At 37.0% G+C, this 24,786-nt stretch overlaps 1 protein-coding gene across 1 annotated transcript in view; it reads right to left on the bottom strand.

Moving 5' to 3' along the window:
- Nucleotides 1-308: 308 nt before the first annotated feature.
- Nucleotides 309-24,786, bottom strand: part of LOC102997936 (zona pellucida sperm-binding protein 3 receptor-like) — a 59,961-nt gene continuing 35,483 nt past the window's right edge. The window contains exons 9-11 of the mRNA XM_028163845.2: nucleotides 22,651-22,851; nucleotides 1,267-1,442; nucleotides 309-722 (exon numbers count right to left, since the gene is read on the bottom strand). Of these exons, the coding sequence (XP_028019646.2) occupies nucleotides 549-722; nucleotides 1,267-1,442; nucleotides 22,651-22,851 (551 nt within the window). The 3' untranslated portion in view covers nucleotides 309-548. The remainder of the gene's footprint in view (nucleotides 723-1,266; nucleotides 1,443-22,650; nucleotides 22,852-24,786) is intronic.

The following is a 24,786-nucleotide window of genomic DNA, read 5'->3' on the forward strand; positions in this document are numbered from 1 at the left end:
TCTTGCAAGGCAAAGGCAAGAGGGAGCATTAGTGAGGCAGAGGCCAAGTGCATGGGGGTTTAGAAAAGGACATGACTGCTTCATGGGGGAAAACGGACAAGGCTTTTGGGGTGTGTTGATATTTAACACCTGAGTGACTTGTACATGTGGAACTGTGGAGTAAAGGCAATCCAGGGAAATGTATTGGTGTGAGCCCACGTTCATATGTCCAAGGTCTCTACGGTAAAATAAATATATCAACTTTATGTATGGGTTTGTTCACAGACCTCATTTCACAGAGTCCTAATGACCACGAAGGCAAAATACTGTTGGATATGTAAATTTTTTAATTGATAAAACAGACTCTGTGTCCAGAAAAGCAAAAATATGAATCAGAAAATGATCAATAATTCTACAGTCTCAAAGCACTAAATATTAACCAATTATCCTTTCTAGATAATTATTAGCACAATTGATGGTGTAAAAGAGGTGGTAAAGGTGATTAACTGAAGTGATCCATATTGGATTTAAGGCAGCAAGGCACATTTTCCTCCCCTTCGTGGGAAACATTACAGTGAACACTCCTGAGAGGCTTGCTTTGCCTTATCGTTCTGAAGCTCCAGTTGTTGAATCTCCAGGTACAGCTTATACACCTCCAGAGCCAATCTCACCTCCTCTGGGGTTGGGAGCCACTGCATGAGTTTCTTGCCTTTGACCACTTGCTCACAGCCTTCAGGGTACTCCTAAAAGAGAAATATGTGATGCATGTGCTTAAAAGGCTTCTCTCCCAATTGTTAGGGGGCATAGTTCATGCTGGTAAAGGCAGGACTACAGATTCAGGACCAAGACCCACCTAGAACTGGTGGATGAGCAGGAAAACCAGAAAACACCTTGGACCCCACCATCGTCTTCCTAAGAAGAATATAACTCTTTTCTGAGATGGCTTCGCAGAAAGCCTCTGTGGGAACAGAGACTATTTCTGCTGACCATCCAGAAATGGGACAACAGTAAACCATATCCCCTAGAAAAGTAAAGTTAAGGAGTCAGTACTCCCAGATCTCTGAGACCCTCCACCCCAAAGGGGCTCAGTTTTCCCTGTTCTCAAGTGAGAGCAGGAAAACATCACTCCTTTCTGACCAGAGGGCTTCAAGGCAAAATTGAGAGTTCCTTTGTATGAATGAATCTTGACAAGTCAGATGTCACCTTTGCTGGCAGGACAGTGCTTTGAGGGAGACACCCATTTTAGGGTTTGATAGATTGTAAACTGCCTTGAATTGTGCCACTTACCCACTCACACTTGGGCACCTCCGGGTACCACGTTCTGTCTTCTGAACAAGTGATACTTTGGGAACCAACCAAACCATAGCCAGAGTCACACTGGACAGTGACATCTTCAGGTTCAACATATCCATCCTTATCCACAGATAACCTTCCATGTTCTATCTCTGGTTTCAGACACAAAGCTAAAATGGAAACATAATTTTAAGCAATCTGTAGATCTAAGAAAAAGATATGCGTCTACGGTACTAAGAATGAACTATATTTAAGTGCTGCTAATTGTTTTACCTTTTCTTTCATCTTGAGAATAGAAATAGTTTTCATTAACATATTTATTGAGCATTGGCTACGTATTAGACTTTGGGCTAGTACTTTATGTGATCACCTTATTTAAGTCTCACTATTTTATCTAGGAGAAAGTGAGATACAGAAAAGTTAAGTAACTTGCCCAAGGACATAACAATTTTAAACAGCATGACAGAATATAAAAAGGGCATGTGACCCCAAATCCTCATCTATCAAATCAACTACCTCTCGTATCTTGATCCCTGTAAGATGCTGGATACAAGATTTTCCCTCTCGCCTATTATCCTCCCATGTGCAATGGAGACAATGGTGGCAAGTAATCCCTGCGGTTGTTGATGACAAAGTGATATTAAACCTGTGTGCATGTAACAATCAGACCCCATCTTTACCCCTCTTGTCGCCACACAGCTGGCACACTAGGAGTCCCCCACCCACAACATGCCTACGTCCTGAGCTGGTGGTGCCCTGCCCTGGCTCTGATGGAAATACCTGTGACCTCACCACGATGCTTGCAATTATCCCATGGGAGTCGACATTCATGCTAGACCAACTTTCCATGACAATTTTGCTATGGGCCACAACTACACTCAGATAAGATGTACCACCTGTAGAATATTTCTGGAAGTATACAAGAAACCAAGAATAGGGGCTGCCTCACAGAGGCTGAATTTTGCACCTGGGAGAAAGAAGTAGGGGAGATTAATGTTTCTGTTGTGCCCTCTGTACTTTTTGCTTTGGGTACCATCAGAATATAGTAAGTATTTAAAATAAATCAAATTGAATCAAATATTTTTTTGCTGCCTCTGACAGAGAAGAAACTGTGCTCTCAAGCCTTTCAGGACAATTCGCCCCCCACAAAGCTGAAGAGGGAGCTGGAGTTACCTTTACATTGAGGGGCTGCAGGTGACCAGCCTGAAGAAGTGCAGGAGAGTTTGTTCTTTCCAACCAGGGTGTACCCTTCATCACATTCGTATATAGCATCACCACTTTTTAATCCAAGGAATGAACTGATTAGTTTATGATGTCCATGGGCAATGACAGGGGGAGAATCGCAATCTTGATGTGAGACATAAAAGTGAAAGAGGGTCAGCATGTCGGATGCTTATATTAACACTTCCCAGAATCTGTGTGGTTTGTAGGAGGCTTCCTTCTGTCCTTCTATATTCTCTGCCCATCTGCTCACTTAGCCAAACCCAGGACCTATGCTGCCCTTCTGTAGGCCTGAGGCTGGGGAACCTTAGAAAGCCTCCAATGGAATGACAAGTACTTAAGATTTGTTTCATTTTATTGACAATTCACTAAACTTGACACTATTTAGGAGCCATTTTGGCATCAAGGCTGAATTTGGCCCAAAGTCTCATTGTACTAGTGGTACACTCCACTGATTTCAGGCTAAATGCAGAGATGTACATCTGGGAGAGACTGTAAAGATGTGAAATAAATCCACAATCTCTGACTCATTGCTCCCATTCAAACCTGTCCATCCAACCCCTCAAGAATATACTTACTGTCCTCTAAAATATTTTAGAAAAGAGCTCATAGAAAGAATAAAAAAGATGGCTTGCAGGTTGGAATAATAGACGTGGCATGGTGCTGAGTACCTCTCTGAAAGGGAATGCTGTCAGGATCCACAAACAGTGTATGAGAAACTTAAATAAAACAGGCCATCAGGAAAGTCAGGTAAAATATTAAACTGATGGGCTATAGTATCTGCAAGTACTATCCTCAGATGTCTCCTTCACTGAAGAAAAAGACAGTTTCCAAGACTAAAGATACTACAACACCTTGGGAAGTATGCACAGTAATGAGTGCCCCAGTCTTCCAAGAGGACCTATGCCTATTTACATAGGTAACTGTGCACGGGTGAGAGGTGCACAATAATCCAAAGATTATTGGACATAGAGCTTCAGTTGACGTGGACACCTGGAAACATCATGGTCCTGCTATTAGACCACTTGGTGGCCATTTCCATTACCTTTGAAGGTATAAACAGGGTAGATAAAATGGGTCATTGGCACAATCTCCATAATGGTCCTTTGTCTACGAGGTAAGAGTTGTCCTGTCCAAGAGGGCCAAGTAGAAGCCATCAATACTACCTATACCCTCCCGCTGGAGGCAAAGAAGGTAAGTTTTTTAAAATATCATGTACTGAGGGGTAGGGGAAAAGGAGAAATTTGTGCCACTCTTAAAGAACTAAAGATGCCGGAGGGGTCATCATATCCCCATGTACTTCACCAGTCTGTCTACTACAAAAATTAGGATTCTGGAGAATTCCAGTAAACTACTGAAAACCCAACAGCATTTTAGCCCCTATTGCATGCATCCACTGTACCAGATGTGGAATTTTTGCTAGAGCAGATTCGTGTGTCTTCGGATAAACGAGGCCACTGATTTAGCAGAGGCCTTCTTTTCCATCCCTTTCAGAAAAGAGGATCACAAACAGTTTGCATACACATGGAAGGTTCAAGATCATATATCTGCATTTTAAGACCTTGGCTATGATAACTCACCTGTCCCTGTCATAATAGAGTCTGAAGATATCATGACCATGTGGACATCCACAGAATACCACACTGATACAGAACATCAATGGCATCACGTTAATTGTACTGAATAAGCAAAAAGTAGATGGCATGATGATGTTCCAGAGTATGGAAGGTAAAGAAGGAAGAAAGGAAGTAAGTTTAGAAAGACAGGTTCACTAGATGTGGGCAGGTTTTATACTGTAGGTTAAGGCATATGGACCAGAAGCAAGGGAAGAAAAGAGAACACATACCAAGAAACAAAAGTCCAGCTTATCTATTAGATGTGGCCTGTTTTCATTGATTCAGAAAAGAAAAGAAAACCAAGAAGGTCAAGAGAATAGGAACAAACAGTATGGGGGAAAAAGGTTGTAACCAGGGCAGTGCTTTTTAACAAATTATCCACTCCAAGAGTCATGCAGGGTATACAATCTCTTTTACCTAACATGAGACCTTCCCTTAATAATCTCCATCACTGTAATATGAAGAAATTTCTAAAATAGCATAAGTCCATAGCCCTTACTCAGATCACGTGTTGGTGCTTCAGGACACCACATGCCATCTGCTTGGCATTTAGCTTCAAACTTATATATTGCTCATAACTTGTATATGAAACCGCATCTCCATAGAAATGGACACAGCTAGTGGCAAAACACTTTTTTTCTGTGGTGATTCTGCCATTCTTTGGCCCTGGTATTGGGCAACATACCTCTAAAAGCTAACAAGTGAGTAAGTTTTTAAAAAATATCTTGTACTGAGGGGTAGGGGAAAAGGAGAAATTTGTGCCACTCTTAAAGAACTAAAGATACAGGAGGGGTCATCATATTCCCATGTACTTCACCAGTCTGTCTACTACAAAAATTAGGATGTTAGTAAAATCACCATGAGGAGAATCCTATGGCTAAGAACCTAACTTCCACCTTTAGAAGATCTCATCACTGAAGAGAGATTGGAAAACAGAGACACTGAGTCTTCTCTCTCTGTTCCTGATTTGCTAACGTACTCCAACCGAGTCATTTCCTTCCAACTAAATAATTCCATTTGGAGCCTCCAAAATGAGAAGTTGAATGTAACCTGTATGAAAATATTTTCAAATTATCAAGAGCAATGACAAATAACATCCATCCCTTTATAGCTTCATTAGGTCTGAAACCAAATAACAGTAGTTTAAGAATTGCATATTTTCTTGAAGTAAATGTTTAAAATATTTACCAACCCATGGATATTCAGACGACCCTTTCCTGGCCTTTCTCATGGATAGTTTAACCTTGACTATCACTGCATTCTATATGTAGGCTAATTAATCTATCTAGCCAAATATGCCACTCATATTCCCACATCTGTACGTGTGTTTATATCCTCTGTCTTCTATCTAGAATGCCACTCTTCTTTTCCGTTTGCTACGCAAGTTTGTTCTGTGAAGGCTTCTTTCTCTTATTGCCCCAACATCTAGTCATTATTTATTTCTCTGGGTACCTACAGTAGTTATTAAGAAGAGACTATATATCCCATCCAACTATTTATTGAGCTCTTACTATAATCTAGACACTATGTATACTTTATTTATGTCTTCTATGACACTATGTACACCATAAATGGTATATGTATATATTTTCTCATCCAATCATCACAGGCACCCCTAAGAGATCCACATTATCATCTTCCCCACTTTTTATAGCAGAAGGAGAGTTTAAATATCTTGTTCCAAGTGAGGCAGTTACTGAGTGTCAGAGAAAGAAATGAGATCTGTCCTGCTCAAAAGTCCATATTTTTTGTGGCTTCATTCTACACTCTCTAGCACTTATTTAACAGGCAATTTATGCTATCCATATTACAGTTTTTCCCTTTTGAGATGAGGGAACATGTATCAAGTATCTTTGTGTCTTTGCTCTTGACATTGTGGTCCAAAATAATGTTACCTGTGTACAAGTCTAGTGTTCACAAATGATATTTTTTTAAGCCTAAAATCAAACACATCATTAGAAAATGCCTTTTATAAATTAATACAACAAATATTTATATAAATTGATCCCTATAAGGCTGTTCAGCAGACATTAATGCACATTCTTGCAGTACTGTAAGAAAAACAAGTCACAACCACATGAAGAGCAAAACCATAATATCAGTCAGTTTATAATAATGTGCCCAAAGACGAGAAATCCCAACAAGATGGATAGAAAAAAGAGAAAAGAGAAAAACAAAGGAAAAAGAATAAGATAACATTTCCTAGAGGAAACTGGAAGTATATTTTAAGTTTGGATAAAAAATTGCTTTGATGAATGAGATGCGGGCAGGGGTTTTGTCTTGGAGTGATGATCTGAGCAAAGACTTAGAGACAGCAGAGAGTTGTTATTGAAGGATGAAAAGGAGGCAAGCTCAGAAACCAGAGTGAGACAGATTTGAGCATATCTTCTACTGAACATGGACCAGAGGTAAGGGGGCATTTGGAGGGAATGAATACAAAGAGACTTGGAGTCATGACATGTCTCTGTGACTTGTTGGATGCAATCTACCTTCACTGCCTCATGAAGGGAGAGGAGGCCTGGAAGGTGGAGGTGATGGTGCTTAGGGAAGACAAGGAGAGTGTCAGGGTTGGGGTAAAGCTTTGGAAGAAAAACAGATTTAGCAATTTCAATTTCCAAGAGAGAAGAATCACCCAGAATATATGAATTCTTTTACCTTACCTAGAATTTCCCTTACAGTATCCATTGTTATGATATAAAAAACTCCCAAAGTAAAGTACTTTTGTACCACCCCCCCTTAGAAATAACTCTGAAGTCACTCTATGATATTAAAAAAGTTCATAAAGCCTAAAGAGCATGCGATCATTCTGGAGCCCAGGAAATTAATTTGACAAAAGGTGACAAGGTGGCATTTTGGGACTTCACATTCCCTCTGCTTGGCATGTAATGCTTGTATCCTCAGAATTGGGAAAATACCCCATATCACATGAATAGTATCCATTGAAATAGACAGAGCTACTGGTGAAATCTCTTTTTGGTTGAGTAATTTTGTCATTCTGTGCAAAATGCTCTACATTAAATGCTCTGATAGATGACATAAGGGAAATGTATGTAAATATTTTTAAAATGTTCTTAGAACTTCTTTCTTTAGAGGAAATCACATGGCAGATGAATAAAAATGATACTTTTATTGGCATATTTCCATTTATAAACTAAAACAATTACATATCTGCATTTATAACAAATGCTACCCTAGTGGGGCCTGTAGGTCCTTGCAAACCATTTCAGTGCTCACTGTTTAGGGACAATTATTCCCTAATTTGCTCCACAAGACCTTTCATTTATACAGTGTTTTTAGTTTATGCACTGCTTTGTAATTTTATCCTAGTAAATTCATTACTTGCAATAATATATTTTTATATTATATATAAAAATATATTTATAATATAAATAAATATATTTTATAATATTCATTAATTATATATAATATATAAATATATTATATATCAATATATAATATATTAATATATAATATATATTAATAATATATATTAATATATACAATATATTATATATATTATATATATTATGTATTATATAATAATATATATTAATTATATATAACATATTAATTTTATATAAAATAATTAATTAAACATATATATTATATATGTAAATATAATAAAGTAATTTTGATATATAATATATAAAATAATTTATATATATTATCTGTAAATATAATAAATAAATATAATAAAATATATAAATATAAATTTATAAATTTATAATTTTATAAATTTATAAATTTATGATTTTATAAATTATAAAAATATATAAAAATTAAAATATAAATATATAAAAAATATAAAAATATTAAAAATATATAAATATTATAAATATAAATATATATTATAATTTATATATGTAATAATTTATATATAATATTTTTTATATATTATATATAATATAATTTTTATTTTATATATAAGGTAGATAATATAATAATTTTAATATATATATAATATAATAATAATTATATATAATAATTTATATATAATACATATAAATATAATAAATAATATAATAAAATAATATTAATTTTATATAAAATAATTAAATAAATATATATTGTATATTTAATATATTAATATATAATATAATAATATATATAAATAATACATTATATATTATATATTATATATTGTATATTAATTATATATAAAATATTAATTATATTTTTATAATATATACATATATTTATATTATTTTTATTATGTTATTTTTATTTGCAATAATATAAAGTTTTACTTTCTGGATAGCAAATGTTTTCTACTTGACAACTGATGCAATAGAGCAATTAATCCTGTAGAAGAATTAATTCTTTAAGAATTTAGGTGTAGCCACTTGAATATAGTACATTAATATAAAAATTAAAAGGTTTTTCTTGTGGCTTGATCAGCTCCTCAAGGATTTGTAATATTTTGCTTCCCACATAATTATAGCCTATATCAGAAGGACTAAAATTGTTTAAATATATTTCTTAATATATTTAAATATTAATATTTAAATTAATAAATAAAATATTAATAAAATATTATATATTTATAATATATTTATATAGTACTATATAATTTATGTTAAATATTAATATAATATTAAAATACTAAATGTTAATATATTTCTTAATACTTCATTGTATTGACGTTTGGTTATATTTAACTAATCCTTAATCAAAGGTTCTTCTCCTTACCTTGGTTTAAACTCTCCCCTCTTCCCTATCACCTCTGTACTCACCACACAGGACAAGTGTGCAGTGCAGTAGAGACAGGACACCAAGGAGGCACAGTGCTGGGAAAATTCCCTGCAACTTAGGGGACATGGTGAAGAATCTCAGAGACACAACACTGAAGCTCAGTGTTCTCAGATGCCCAGAATCAGGCTGAAGTGGAAGCTATAAGTCAGTAGTAAATTGACCCCTGACCTAAGGAACTCAGGCTGGGGAAGGCCACAGCTCTGAGTCAGTGAAAGGAGGAAGCAGAATTGAGTAGACTAGGTAGTGGACAGGACCCAAGAGAGGCAATCCAATAAAGCTCCAAGTCGTTTTTTTTTTTTTTTAAACATATTTATTGAAGTATAATTGCCTTACAATGGTGTGTTAGCTTCTGCTTTATAACAAAGTGAATCAGTTATACATATACAATATGTTCCCATTTCTCTTCCCTCTTGTATCTCCCTCCCTCCCACCCTCCCCATCCCACCCCTCTAGGTGGTCACAAAGCACCGAGCTGATCTCCCTGTGCTATGCGGCTGCTTCCCACTAGTTATCTATTTTACATTTGGTAGTGTATATATGTCCATGACACTCTCTTACCCTGTCACATCTCACCCCATCCCCTCCCCATATCCTCAAGTCCATTCTCTAGTAGGTCTGTGTCTTTATTCCCGTCTTGCCACTAGGTTCTTCACGGCCTTTTTTTTTTTTTTTCTCTTAGATTCCGTATATATGTGTTAGCATACTGTATTTGTTTTTCTCTTTCTGACTTACTTCACTCTGTATGACAGACTCTAACTCCATCCACCTCATTACAAATACCTCCATTTCATTTCTTTTTATGGCTGAGTAATATTCCATTGTATATATGTGCCACATCTTCTTTATCCATTCATCTGTCGATGGACATTTAGGTTGCTTCCATGTCCTGGCTATTGTAAATAGAGCTGCAATGAACATTTTGGTACATGACTCTTTTTGACCTATGGTTTTCTCAGGGTATATGCCCAGTAGTGGGATTGCTGGGTCGTATGGTAGTTCTATAAGTCTTAGGGAGAATAAAATGAGTTTGTTATGACAGCTCTCTGGAGTTCTGTGAGTATTTACAATTGTAACCCCATGACTTTCTCACTGTTGTGGGGAGCACTAGTTGGCTTATCTACCTATAAACATCACTTCTCTTTTGAGTAATCAAGAGAAACTAGGAAAATGATACAGTGTGTACGTCAGTTTCTTCAGGGAACAGGGTGAGATGCTGAGGTATGTTCTATGCCATCTCTCAGTGGTGTCAAATCTTCATTCACTAATGTGAATTCCCAGTAGGAAGGTAGGATTAAAAAAAGATTTATAGTTAAAGTTTCTTCCTAAATACTTCACAGACTAATTGGAATAGAGAAAGCATGCAAGTGTATAATTGTTAAAAGACAAAAATACAGTCCAAACAACAATTAGTCCCTCAATATTTGTTTCCTTGAGTATCTATGGCACCAAATTAATCAACTTTGGGGTTACACTAGTTAGAAAGCCAGGGGAAACTTCTCAGAGTAATGTTTAGAGCACAGATAATGTTTAGAGCACAGATAAAGGAGTAATGTTTAGAGCACAGATAATGTTTAGAGCACAGATAAAGGAAAATTAAATGATAGAGAATTAAGCATTATAAGTGGGCAATGGATCATGACAACTTCAAGAATTTCTGCATGGCACTGAATCAGAGTGAAGGACCTTCCAGCTCAGCATATGTCTCTGACAAAAGCACTAGATGATAAGCTGTAAAAGGCATATTTGTTAACCCTAGGACTTAGTTCAGTAATAAGTATCTGGGTTAAGACTGGTCCATTAAAAAATGAGTCTTTCACTGAGATTATTTCTTTCAGTATCGGCAAAGGGCATAAGTGAAGTTATCAATCTGGATTTAATGTTTTCCCCCTTGGACCAGCTGTGGATATTTGTTGTTTGAAGATACATAGATATTCATTCTCAGAAGAAAGTGACCATTGGAAAATGTCCAAAAGTGACCTTCACCACACAGTTGAACTATATGAGTGCAAAATGAGGCATATAACAATCAAATCGCCTAGCTCTCAAAAATAAAGAGGAACATTCCCCAGAAATAAATGAGTAAACTCTAAAATATTGATGACGGCACAATTAAGTCACCTTATAAAAAGGAACTAGAATAAAATCGGAGTATGTCAGATAAAAGAGATCATTTAGGGGCTTCCCTGGTGGCACAGTGGTTGAGAATCTGCCTGCCAATGCAGGGGACACGCGTTCGATCCCTGGTCCGGGAAGATCCCACATGCCGCAGAGCAACTAAGCCTGTGCTGCGCTCTAGAGGCCGCAAGCCACAATTACTGAGCCTGCGTGCCACAACTACTGAAGCCCACGTGCCTAGAGCCCGTGCTCCACAACAAGAGAAGCCACCACAATGAGAAGCTCGCACACTGCGACAAAGAGTAGCCCCCGCTCGCCGCAACTAGAGTAAGCCCACGCACGGCAGCAAAGACCCAACACAGCCAAAAATAAATAAATAAAATAAATAATTTTTTTAAAACAAGAAACATCATTTAATTAATTTAACAGAAGGTTGTTATTTTTTTTAAAAAGCTTCTGCTTATTAATCATATTCCAAACTTTTACATAAATCCTTGCAATTAATTTCTTAAAGCAGTACTGTAACATAGGTGCTGTAGCCACATTTTACAAATGAGGATATTGACTCAGGAAGACTGCGTATACTTCCCAAAACCTTTCTCATCAGTGGCCAAGTCAGATTCTGAACCCAAGACTAATTTAAATCCCCAGCCCTTTTCACTATGCCAAACTATTTTTCATTTAATGGAATCAGACTACAAGGTTTTCTTGAACAGAATCATGAACCTATCATTTAAAAGAATATGCCTAGAAGCCTTCTGCTTCTACTATGGTGGAAAAGACCCCAAACTACTCTTCTCTCAGGACACCATATCCCTATATGATCTATCAAGAATTAACCCTCAAATATGACACAATAACTCAGGCCTCAGTCTCCATGTATGTTTAAAGAAAGGTTTGGGACTAGAATGGGTTCTGATATCTTCAGTTCAGAAATTCTATACTTGTGCAAAAGAGTGAAGAAGATACATATTTATTATCTTAAATAAAGGGCAGGAAGGACAGGAACAGGTTAAAAATCTTAAGGGATGCATTTATGATAAAAACCCTCCAGAAGGTAGGCATAGAGGGAATTTACCTCAAGATAATAAAGGTCATATTATTAATAAAGGTCACCACTATTATTCAACATAGTTTTGGAAGCTTTAGCCACAGCAATCAGAGATGAAAAAGAAATAAAACGAATCCAAATCAGAAAAGAAGTAAAATGGTCACTGTTTGCAGGTGACATGATACTATACATAGAGAATCCTAAAGATGCTACCAGAAAACTACTAGAGCTAATCAATGAATTTGGTAAAGTAGCAGAATACAAAATTAATGCACAGAAATCTCTGGCATTCCTATACACTAATGATGAAAAATCTGAAAGGGAAATTAAGGAAACAATCCTATTTACCACTGCAACAAAAAGAATAAAATACTTAGGTAGGAATAAACCTACCTAAAGAGACAAAAGACCTGTATACAGAAAACTATGAGACACTGATGAAAGAAATTAAAGATGATACAAAGAGTTGGAGAGATATACCATGTTCTTGGATTGGAAGAATCAACACTGTGAAAATGACTATACTACCCAAAGCAATCTACAGATTCAATGCAATCCTTATCAAACTACCAATGGCATTTTTCACAGAACTAGAACAAAAAATTTCACAATTTGTATGGAAACACAAAAGACCCTGAATAGCCAAAGCAAACTTGAGAAAGAGAAACGGAGTTGGAGGAATCAGGCTCCCAGACTTCAGACTATACTACAAAGCTACAGTAATCAAGACAGTATGGTACTGTCACAAAAACAGAATTATAGATCAATGGAACAGGATAGAAAGCCCAGAGATAAACTCACACACATATGGTCCCCTTATTTTTGATAAAGGTGGCAAGAATATACAATGGAGAAAAGACAGCCTCCTTAATAAGTGGTGCTGGGAAAACTGGACAGCTACATATAAAAGAATGAAATTAGAAGACTCCCTAACACCATACACAAAAATAAACTAAAAATGGATTAAGGACCTAAATGTAAGGCCAGACACTATAAAACTCTTAGAGGAAAACATAGGCAGAACACTCTATGACATAAATCACAGCAAGATCCTTTTTGACCCACTTCCTAGAGAAATGGAAATAAAAACAAAAATAAACAAATGGGACCTAATGAAACTTAAAAGCTTTTGCACAGCAAAGGAAAACATAAAAAAGACTAAAAGACAACCCTCAGAATGGAAGAAAATATTTGCAAATGAAGCAACTGACAAAGGATTAATCTCCAAAATTTACAAGCAGCTCATGTAGCTCAATATCAGAAGAATCAAACAACTCAATCCAAAAATGGTCAGAAGACCTAAATAGACATTTCTCCAAAGAAGACATACAGACAGCCAACAAACACATGAAAGAATGCTCAACATCGCTAACCATTAGAGAAATGCAAATCAAAACTACAATGAGGTATCACCTTACACGGGTCAGAATGGCCATCATCAAAAAATCTAGAAACAATAAATGCTGGAGAGGGTGTGGAGAAAAGGGTACCCTCTTGTACTGTTGGTGGGAATGTAAATTGATACAGCCACTCTGGAGAACAGTATGGACGTTCCTTAAAAAACTAAAAGTAGAACCACCGTATGACCCAGCAATCCCACTACTGGGCATATTCCCTGAGAAAACCATAATTCAAAAAGAGTCATATACCACAATGTTCATTGCAGCTCTATTTACAATAGCCAGGACATGGAAGCAACCCAAGTGTCCATCAACAGATGAATGGATAAAGAAGATGTGGCACATATATACAATGGAATATTACTCAGCCATAAAAAGAAACGAAATTGAGTTATTTGTAGTGAGGTGGATGGACCTAGAGACTGTCATACAGAGTGAAATAAGTCAGAAAGAGAAAAACAAATACTGTATGCTAACACATATATTTGGAATCTAAAAAAAAAAAATGGTTCTGAAGAACCTAGGGGCAGCACAGGAATAAAGATGCAGACGTAGAGAATGGACTTGAGGACACAGGGAGGGGGAAGGGTAAGCTGGGACAAAGTGAGAGAGTGGCATGGACATATATACACTACCAAATGTAAAATAGATAGCTAGTGGGAAGCAGCCGCATAGCACAGGGAGATCAGCTTGGTGGTTTGTGACCATCTAGAGAGGTGGGATAGAGAGGATGGGAGGGAGACGCAAGAGGGAGGAGATATGGGGATATAAGTATATGTATAGCTGATTCACTTTGTTATAAAGCAGAAATTAACACACCATTGTAAAGCAATTATACTCCAATAAGGATGTTAAAAAATAATAATAAAATTAAATTAAATCAAATTTTTAAATCTTAAGGGTTGAAACCCTGTTTGTATGGCCCAACTCACCATGAAAAGTCACATCAACACCTACTGAATAAACAAAAATATATGAATGAATAAGAATTCGCTATTTGCCTTAGCCTGCCAAGAAGCAGTCCTTGAGACAAGGATTTTTGTGCAGTAAATTTAGCTGATACGTAATTCTCGAATGCATCATTAAAGGAATAGAGATGTAAAAATGGAAGGGAAGAAAATGAACACAGCTTGCATTGGTGAGCAGGCATGTTCTGGAAGGGATGGGTGGGGGAGAGGTGGGGAGAAGGATGCAATTTGGTACAACCACTTTGGAAAACTGCTGAACAAGCACATACATACCTCTTGTGACCCAGCAATTCCATCCTTACGTATTTGTGCAAAAAAAGTACATATGTTCAGCAAAAGACATGTGCAAAAATGTTCATAGTCAAAAAAATTGAAAATAAACCAAATGTCCATTGTTCAATAGAATAAATATGTAAATTGTGGTATATTTATACAATGATGAAATATTTAATAGTAATGGAAATGAATGAACCTCAACTACACACAACATAGATGAATTTCACAAATATAATATTTAGGGGAAAAAGTCATGAAAGAAAGAATGCATAATGTATGATTCCATTTCTATAAATTTAAATAACATAAAACCAATCTGTGCTGTTAAAAGTGAGGGTACTGGAATACTTTGCAGGGGTAGAGTGGTGAGTTAGTAACAAACTGGAAGGGAGCACCAAAGGACTTCTGCACTTTTAGTAATTTTTTTTTCATTGCTCTGGTTTCTAATTACAGAAGTGTTTTACGTTGAGAATCCAAGTTCTGTGCCCTATTCTGTTGATAAAGAGTAGGTAGGTTTTGGATATGTTGGGATGAGGAGTAAAAGTATTCAGGCAAAGGTAATGATATAAACATATTTTGAATTTTCTGGATTGCATGCTCTCTGAGATACAAAAAAAAAAACAAAAAAAGGAAGTTAATTGCTGACATCTGTGAATTTGTGTACTGGAGGTGTGACAAACTAACCAATATGACAGTGAACCCATGAGTAGTCATTAGTTTAATCCATTTCACCTGTAACCTGCCTTTACTAATCAAGGTCGTTTTAATTGTTTCTATGTCCTCTAAGCAGCTCCTCGCCTAAACAATAAGATGTTTGCCCCAGTTGTTTTCCAGGGACTTGCAGTCAGTTGCATCTGGTTGGACCTGAGCTGGTAGCGACTGGATAGGACCACTAACCCTTCAACTGGGCATGTGTGAGTGTCCACTTGGTGATCTTTTGAACTTGCAGAAGCCCATAGCTTAGTTATACCTGCACAGATGACAATTATCGCACCTTTTCCCAATCACCTTTCCCCACACTACCCATGCTCCCTGTGCCTCAGACCACGCAGCTTCTTTATTCTTTATCCCATAAATACCCAAGCCCTTTGTCTTCAGGGAAGCAGATTTGAGATTTGTTCTCTCAACTCCTTGCAAGGTTTGGCTTGCTGTGCGTGGAGCAAAACGAACGTGGTACAGTAACAATAACAGAGACAATCTGATATTTGAAGGGTGCTCATTTAATTAGCCAGCACTTCGGGTCCAGAAAATTAAACATTTGAATCACAGAAGTCTAGATTATCAAAAATTACGCATTTTCAGTAGCAGTAATCATAATCCAGCGCTTCGAGCCCAGACATTTATTGAGTGATTGTGCTTAAGGAACAGTAGAGTTGTTGAACAGAGATTCCGTACATTGACTTAAAGGCAAAAGTGACCCCTTTTTTCCTCTTTTTAAGAAAATTTCTTAGTGATATTCTTAAACTTGACTCTCTCGTTCCAATTGTTCAGGAGAAGGGGACCCCATCAGGCAACAAGTGAAAATGGGGACTGGCTGTCGCTAGTTTAAAGCCGCCACCTCAGAACGATTTCAGGGACTGGTCTCTCTCTGTCCTGGGGGCGATGCAGGTGCCTGGGACCAGCTCTAGCTACAGGGGCCAGGAGGGTTCCCGCTGCCCGAGGCCCGCAGAAGAAGTGCATATTGCGCATGCGCGGGCCGCGCAACTCGGGATAGCCGAGGACCTGCAGCGCAGCAGGTGTCTGGGAGAGGGCCGTGTCCAGGAGGGGGCTTTTGGGGGTACAAGGCATCTGCCTAATTCCAAGCGCTAACCTACACAAATGTGCATATTCTCCCTAAACACAGGGCTGGAAGAATTGGCGGGTGGGCCAGGGTACCCTCCAACAAAAGACATCTGGTCTTCAGAGACAGTATATACAACTCTAGGGCCATTTCCACATTCTGCGGGCTTGGGAGACACTGCCTGAGGTGTCTGCCCGTGGGCGCTTGCTCACAGACCTCAGGGACCTCCTAAAAGTGATTTAAAGGAAAGAGGAGGCAGGGGGTGGGGGGGAGGATTTAAGAGGCATTACTGGCAAATGTGAGATTGACCAGTGGATGGATGGATGAACAGGATATCAGGAAAGATTGCTTCCTAGCAAATGTGAACATTCAGGCCAAGCCCAGATCTGTTCTGAGCAGCAACCAAGCAGAGCTGAAGCAGAAAAGATGCAGAGCTGTAAAGGAGACCCAGAGCACCCCTGCAAGGACAACTGAGGAATAATTCTAATGATCAACCAGAAATGGAGCAAACAGCATTTATTACATAAAATGTAGAGCTAGGGGTCAGGATATCTGGGACTATGGGACCCCCCCAAATCTAGTGGTCTTGGCTCCAGCCACAGAGCAGGAAAACTTGCCTCTCGCAGCTCACCACAGTGCTTCAAGGTGGAAAGTGATAATTTTGGTAAGTTACTTATACATCCTGACAAAATTCAGATCTCACCTTTGCTGGCTTGATGGTGTTTTGGGGGAGGCACCACTTTTAAGGTTTGAAAGCAGAGGGACATACATTCGTGCAATTTACCCAGTGACAAGTGGGCACCGTTGGGTGCCAGGTTGTGTTCTCTGAGCAAGTGATATCTTGGGGACCAAACAAACTAAACCCAGAGTCACACTGGACTGTGACATTCTCAGATGCAACATACTTCTCCTTATCCACGGACAGCGTTCCATTTTCTATCTCTGGTTTCAGACACATAGCTGTAATGGAAAGATATTTTTGAGCATACTGTGTTTCTCAGTAAAAGACAACATAACAGCATTGAACAATGCAAATGATGAGAAATTCTGTTCATAAGTTATACTCAGGTCTTGCAAGTTGTTCTATATTATCTTTCATTTTCATAATACAATAGTATTATAATACTAATAATGCAAATTACAGTAGCAATAATTAACATTTATTGAGCTAGTACTTTTGTCAGTCATGTGCTAAATCCTTTACATGCCTTATCTCATTTAATCCTCACTACAACTCTGTGAATTAGATACTACAAAGAAACTGGAAAAGTTAATAATTTCCTCAGTGTCACATAGCTTTTAGGTAGCAGGAACTTTGCTCTTAATTGCTACACCCCACAGCCTTGATCTGCATATGGTCTTAGGTATGTACTTTTCATTGTTCTTGCCTCATAATCCGCCTGGGTTAAATGAAATTGTTAGCAAAATGATGAAAATACCATGTACATTGAAGGCAAGCCCATTCTTGACTGATCTTGTTGCTACAACAGGTTGACCAACCAGGAGCACCATCAGGTCATTGAAAATGGAAATGGAAGGGTCACGGGAAAATGGTAGCTTTTGTGAAGATTTCTAACACTTCGTGATTTGGGAATTAACACATGAGATTCCTCTTTCTTGAATAGTTAGAAATAACTCATGAGATTGTCATGAAAACTTTACTAGAGCCACAAAGATATTCTCAGGTAAAAGACATTGTCTCTAGATACTCTGGAAAGATACCTAAGAACAAGGTAGTAGTAGGTGCCTCTGGAAAAGGGATGAGCTGTGCCTTTTTTTTTTTTTTTTAACATCTTTATTGGAGTATAATTGCTTTACAATGGTGTGTTAGTTTCTGCTGCATAACAAAGTGAATCAGCCATACATATACACACATCCCCATATCTCCTCTCTCTTGCGTCTCCCTGAGCTGTGCTTTTGAAGGACAGCTTTTGAAGGTGTGAGAAGTCAAGTTCATTGTCAATGATTTTTTTAAGTTTACCATGTGTGACTTAACTATTCAAACTAACTAAATAAAAGACAAAATTTATGTGGTACCTTTGATCAACAGGAAACATTGCTCTCACTATTTTCTAATTCTATCTTCTTAGCAGTGGGCTGTGGGTGGATCTAGAGGAACCAACTCCTCTTTCACTTCCTTGACATTGAAAAGGTAACTAGCATAAAGACTTGCAGAAGATTTTAGCCTCTCCAATCAGAACATATCCTTCATGACATGCATATGTAGCTTCAGGATAAGAAGGTATTAAAATATCTTCCTTGTTCTGGTGAGGAATGTTGATAATGGGGAAGACTGTGCATGTGTAGAGGCAGGGGGAATATAGGAAACCTCTGAGAGGGGATCTCTGTATCTTCTTCTCAGTTTTGTTGTAAACCTAAAACTGCTCTAAAACAATAAAGGGTTTTTTAAAAATTACATGTTACAAAACAAAAAAACAAAAAACCTAAATGGAATGCTTAATCTTGCAACAGAGCAAGAGCATTAGTGGAACAAAATGAAAATTTTGAGTAAGGACTGTAGTATTATATCAATGTTAATTTCCTTATTTTGATCATCTTATTGTGGTTATGTTAGATGTTAATATCGGGGGAATCTGAATGAAGAGCATATGGAAATACTCTGAGCTGGTTTTGCAAGTTTTTTGTAAGTCTGAAATTATTTCAAAATGAAAAAAATGGTGAAATGATAAAAGATGTGGGAGATCAGTAAGCATTGTACAACTCACTGAAATTGTCTTGAAAAATAGAACTTAAAGCGGGTTTTGAAGGATGGATGAGAATGTAAGGGATAGAGAGAAGATTTAATTGGATGTAAGATGAAAACTTGTAAAGCAATGCAAAAACTTTGACTTTTAAGTCTAATAAAAATATATATATATATATATATAATATCTTCCTTGTAGTGTCCATGGGCAATTCTGGGAGATGAACTGCAAACTTGGCTGGTGAGAGAGAGGGAAGAGTGTGAGCTCATAGCTTCAGATTAACAGGACTCTCCCAAATCCGGGTGATTTGAAGGAGATTCCAGTCTTCCCATTCTCATCCTTTTCCCATAGGATAACTTGCCACAACTCAAACATTTCTACTGCTTTCAGGCTGAGAAGCTGGAAGAAAACTTGTGTGAATAAAAGCAACTTGGGCTGAGAGAATTCTCCCACTTTATTATAGGACTTCTTTTTTTTTTTTAGGGCATTGCTAAAATGTTTCCCTGCTTGGAGATATAATAGGAGTTTTGGCATGAAAGCATAAATTATTTACAATGAGCCATGTTAAACTAGAATTATTCTCAGTAGACATCAGGCTGAATAAAGAAAATATTCAACTGTGAAAAATTATAAAGACTCTGAATGAATGCAGGATTTCCAAATAATCCCTAACTTTCTCACAACTACAATACCACCATAAGAATGTAATTACTGTATTTTACAACTTAAACAGTGACTTAACTGTTGAAACAAGGAACATGAAATGTTGGGGTAAGAACACTGGAAGGGAACTGTCTCCAGTTTCACAATTTTGTATGAAAAATTGCAATAAATTTAGAGGCCTGGACATGTCAGAGGAAGGCCTATGTTGAAGGATAATTTCTTCCTAAGGTTAAAACTAAGTGAAAGGGATTTTGGAATGCTATATTTTCTAAATATAAAATAACTAGCATATGTAACAACCCATAGACATCTGGAAAAAAACCTCTATTGGCCTTTCTCATAGGTCCTTCAAAGTCATCTATCACTATTCTATTTAATCAAACTAATTAACTCATCTTTACCCAAACCTGCCATATGCATTTCCACTTCTATATATTTCCTCCTGGGATCCTTTCTTATTAGAATGTTCTTACCTTCTCTATTCATTATCTGAAGTCTCACTTTATCTGCAAGCCTTCTTTGACTACTCCAATAAACAATGACTGTTCTTTCATTTTATAGCACTTATTAGCAATAGATGACTTGGAATTATTTATTATTTTCATCATAATGCTATGCTAAGCATTACCAGCATGATCTCATTTAATCCTCATAACAACTCCAGAGGTAAGTATTATCATCATCCCCATTTTGTGGATAATGGAACAGAGGTTGAAAGGGGTTAAGTAACTAATAAGGACCTACTGTATAGTACAGGGAACTCTACTCAATAGTCTGTAATGGCCTATATGGGAAAAGAATCTAAAAAAGAGTGGATATATGTATATGTATAACTGATTCACTTTGCTGTACATCTGATACTAACACAACATTGTAAATCAATTATACTCCAAAAAAATTAAAAAAGAAAAAAAGAGAAAGGGGTTAAGTACCTTTCACCGGGTAACACAGCTATTAAGTGTCAAGGGCCGGATTAGATACAGACCTGTCCCCAACCAAAGTCCTCAAGCTCTCTAAAACTGCAATTTATGTTCTGTAGCTGTTGTTTAACAGTTCCATACACTAATACATTCTTTTCTGTCTACTTTGATGTTGAAGATCTTTATTGTAACATTTTATGTCCCTAGCAACCAGTTTCTTGCTCTGAACATTGATGGTGAGGGTAACATTTTCACCTTTATATTAAGTCTAGAGTTCACATACAGTCTTTTGTCAACTTCATTTCAAATACTCCATTAGAAATAAATTTTGATTTAATTTTTATTAATAAAATAAATGCATGGGGGCTTCCCTGGTGGTGCAGTGGTTAAGAATCCGCCTGCCAATGCAGGGGACACGGATTCAAGCCCTCGTCCGGGAAGATCCCACATGCCGTGGAACAACTAAGCCCGTGCGCCACAACTACTGAGCCTGCGCTCTCAGGTGCAGTAGTTGCGCAGTAGTTGCTCTCTCAGGCGCAGTAGTTGCGCAGTAGTTGCTCTCTCAGGTGGTAGCAAAGGAAAGTGATTTATATCAACTACAGCCTCAAGATCAGAGGTAACATTCTACTAACCCTCCCTTAGAGTAATTTTTAAGAGACTGCAGCCAGCCATTACTTTAGAATCAGTGATAGAGCACAAGTAAAAGGGGCATAAACAGATCAGTGTGGTGTAAAGGGTATACTGTAGCAAATGCTTTTGTACTCATGTCATATCCCTTTGGTCCACCTCTGATTACAGTCTCAACTGGAGTACATAGTTTACACAAGCTCACATTTATACTGATGGTGTTCTACAGAAAGCATTCACAGTGAATCTCTCAGTTTTTCTGCCTTGGGCCTTCTCTGAAGTTGAAGAAGCACAGCTGGAATTGAGGGGGCAGTTACTGCCCTCAGGGCAACCTTAAACTGATGGGGGACAGAAAGCAGTGGACAAACATCCCAGTCTCCCATCCTTCAGACAGACAATTTTGAAAGGCATTCCTTACACTTAGTGGTCTCAAAGAATTGAGCACCTGCTGTTTACAATACTCACCTTTTCTCTTTTTCCCTGTCTCAATCTCATCCTTCACTCCTACTCCCTAGGATCCTACTTCCTACTTTTGGATCCTATAGCATCCAAAATAAACCACTGGCACCCTAGTCATTTTCTCAAGCTTTGCTTTCAGAGTAACCCAAACTAAGATACCCAATAATCTCTATCTTGTTGATGTGAAGAATCTTTCATAATGAAGATATCTCCATAATGATGACATTTCTAGTGTCTTAACCTAATTAGAAACAGATCTTTATAGCCCTAGGTACTCATTTCTTCTCCCTTCTGGTATTTAAACAAAGAGATGAATTAGCAAGACTGAGTTAGAGCAAGAAAAGTCACTAGGCTCCAAAGGCTCCCCTTTCTAACAAAGTCACATCCTCAACCTGGGAGCTTCCATTGTTACATAAGTTTATAAATGCTTCTTGCCCCCTTGACTTATAAATACAGAGGTTTGTAAGGTGGTGTCTCTCTTTACTGGAACATAGACCATAGTGCTTACAGACTATATATGCAGGAAAAATGAGAAAATGAGACTTTGAAGGAGATTTTATCAAAGCTACTATTTTCTCTTACAAGAAAATTTTCTTATAAGACTTTCTGTTTGTTTATGTTTTTCAACTGATAAATCTTGTTCTGTAGCTGCCTTGCATGGTGCTAGTGGTACATATAATATCTGTGACCACCTTTGCACAATATTTCTGGAAAAAACAACCCCAGAGTCACCTGGTTTTAAGCAGTTTGATCATTTGTGGAACGAAATGGGACCATCTGAGGAATCTGTAGAATAAGTATGAAAAGTTCTTTCAATATTCTTACCTTGCTTACATGCTGGCATTTCAGGCTTCCACGTGCCATCTGCTTGGCATGAACTCATTCCGTCAGGAGAAACAGGGTAATAGCCTTTATCACATGTATATGAAACACTGTGTCCATAGGCATACTCACACCTATCAGGAAAATCTGTCCTTTCACTTGTGATTCTCATAATCTCCAGCTCTGGTGTTGGGCAGCATACCCCTGATAGATAAAAAGTGATGCTCATGTTTAATGACGTCATCAAGGAGACATGCAAAGCTGTCTCAGGAACTGATAGAATTGACAAGAAATCAGTATAGAAATGGATATAGATTTGAACAACACCATTGACAAATTGGATGTAATTTTTATATGTAGAATATTGCACCCCAAAATTGCAAAATACACAACTTTTCAAGTACATACTAAACATTTGTAAAAAATAACTATATGCTTTGCAATGAAGCAAGTCTCAACAAATTTCAAGGATTGAAGTCATATAGAGTACTATTTTGAAAAATTTGACATTATCTACTAATTATGGACATATTTATACTTATGTCATGGCAATTTCAGTCTTGGATGTTTATCCAGCACACATCTGTTACATGCGTACCCAAAGACACATACAAGAATGCTAAAAGCAGCATTATTCTTAATAACTCTAAACTGGAAACAATCCAAAAGCCCATCAAGAAGAGAATGAATAACTAAATTATATATATTTTACAAGGGAGTACTAAACAGGCATAAAAATAAACATACCACAACCTCAATCCATAATATGGATGAATCTCGCAAATGTTGATCAAAAGAAGCAAAATACAAAACACCAAATCATTCTGTTTATATAAAGTTCTAAAATAGATGTTATAAGTCAGAAAAGCATTTACCTGTTATAAGACAGGAAAGTGTGGTTGGTGACTGGTTAGAGCAACGGGGATATCTCTCACAGTGGTTACATGGGTGTGTTTACTGTGCACTCTTGTGTTTGTTAGTCTTCAACAAAAATGTTGTAATACTTAGGTGCTAAAGGAAGTCTGTATAAAATGTTAATTTCCAACATGTTTTTCATGAATAACAATAAATAAATTCTTAATTTATCTTTTTGTGATCGTCCTTGGGGTTACGTCATTCAGAATGATTGGAGCTGCCTATTAACGAATACCTCTTGGGAAAGCTTTATTGACTCATATATACCTCTCCCTCTCTATTCTCAAGGATGAAGAAATAAATATTTTCAGAGTTTTATATCAACTTTAGAGGTAATACACAGGATGAAATTTAGTTATTGATTAAGGTCAGGATTTTTTTTTTCTTTTGATGCAAAATTGAAGAGAAAGAACTATTGGGTTGGCCAAAGAGTTCATTCAGTTTTTTCCATAAGATGGCTCTAGTAGTGCTTAGTTGCCTTTAACTTCATTCGAAACAATTTTGTTAGATTGTATTGTGACAGCTATCATATCAGCGTTCATTTAAAAAAAGAAACTTATCAAAATTGGTGAATTTTTGTGTAATATTGAAGATGGAAGGAAAAAAAGCAACACTTTCAGCATATTATGCTTTATTATTTCAAGAAAGGTAAAAACGCAACAGAAATGCAAAAAAAAAGAGATTTGTGCAGCGTATGGAGAAAGTGCTGTGACTGATCAAATGTGTCAAAAGTGGTGTGTGAAGTTTCATGCTGGAGATTTCTCTCTGGATGATGTTCCATGGTCGGGTAAACCAGCTGAAATTGATAGTGATCAAATCAAGACATTAATTGAGAACAATCAATGTTATACCATGTGGGAGATAGCTGACATACTCAAAATATTCAAATCAAGCATTGAAAATCATTTGCACCAGCTTGGTTATGTTCATCGCTTTGATGTTTGGGTTCCACATAAATTAAGTGAAAAAAACCTTCTTGACTGTATTTCCGCATGCGATTCTCTACTTAAACGTAATGAAAAAGTTCCATTTTTAAAACAAATTGTGACAGGTGATGAAAAGTGAATACTGTACAATAATGTGGAATGGAAGAGATCGTGGGGCAAGTGAAATGAACCACCACCAACCACACCAAAGGCCGGTCTTCATCCAAAGAAGGTGATGTTGTGTATATGGTGGGATTGGAAGGGAGTCCTCTATTGTGAACTCCTTCTGGAAAACCAA

The sequence above is a fragment of the Balaenoptera acutorostrata genome, chromosome 1, assembly GCF_949987535.1.
Source record: "Balaenoptera acutorostrata chromosome 1, mBalAcu1.1, whole genome shotgun sequence".
NCBI lineage: Eukaryota > Metazoa > Chordata > Mammalia > Artiodactyla > Balaenopteridae > Balaenoptera > Balaenoptera acutorostrata.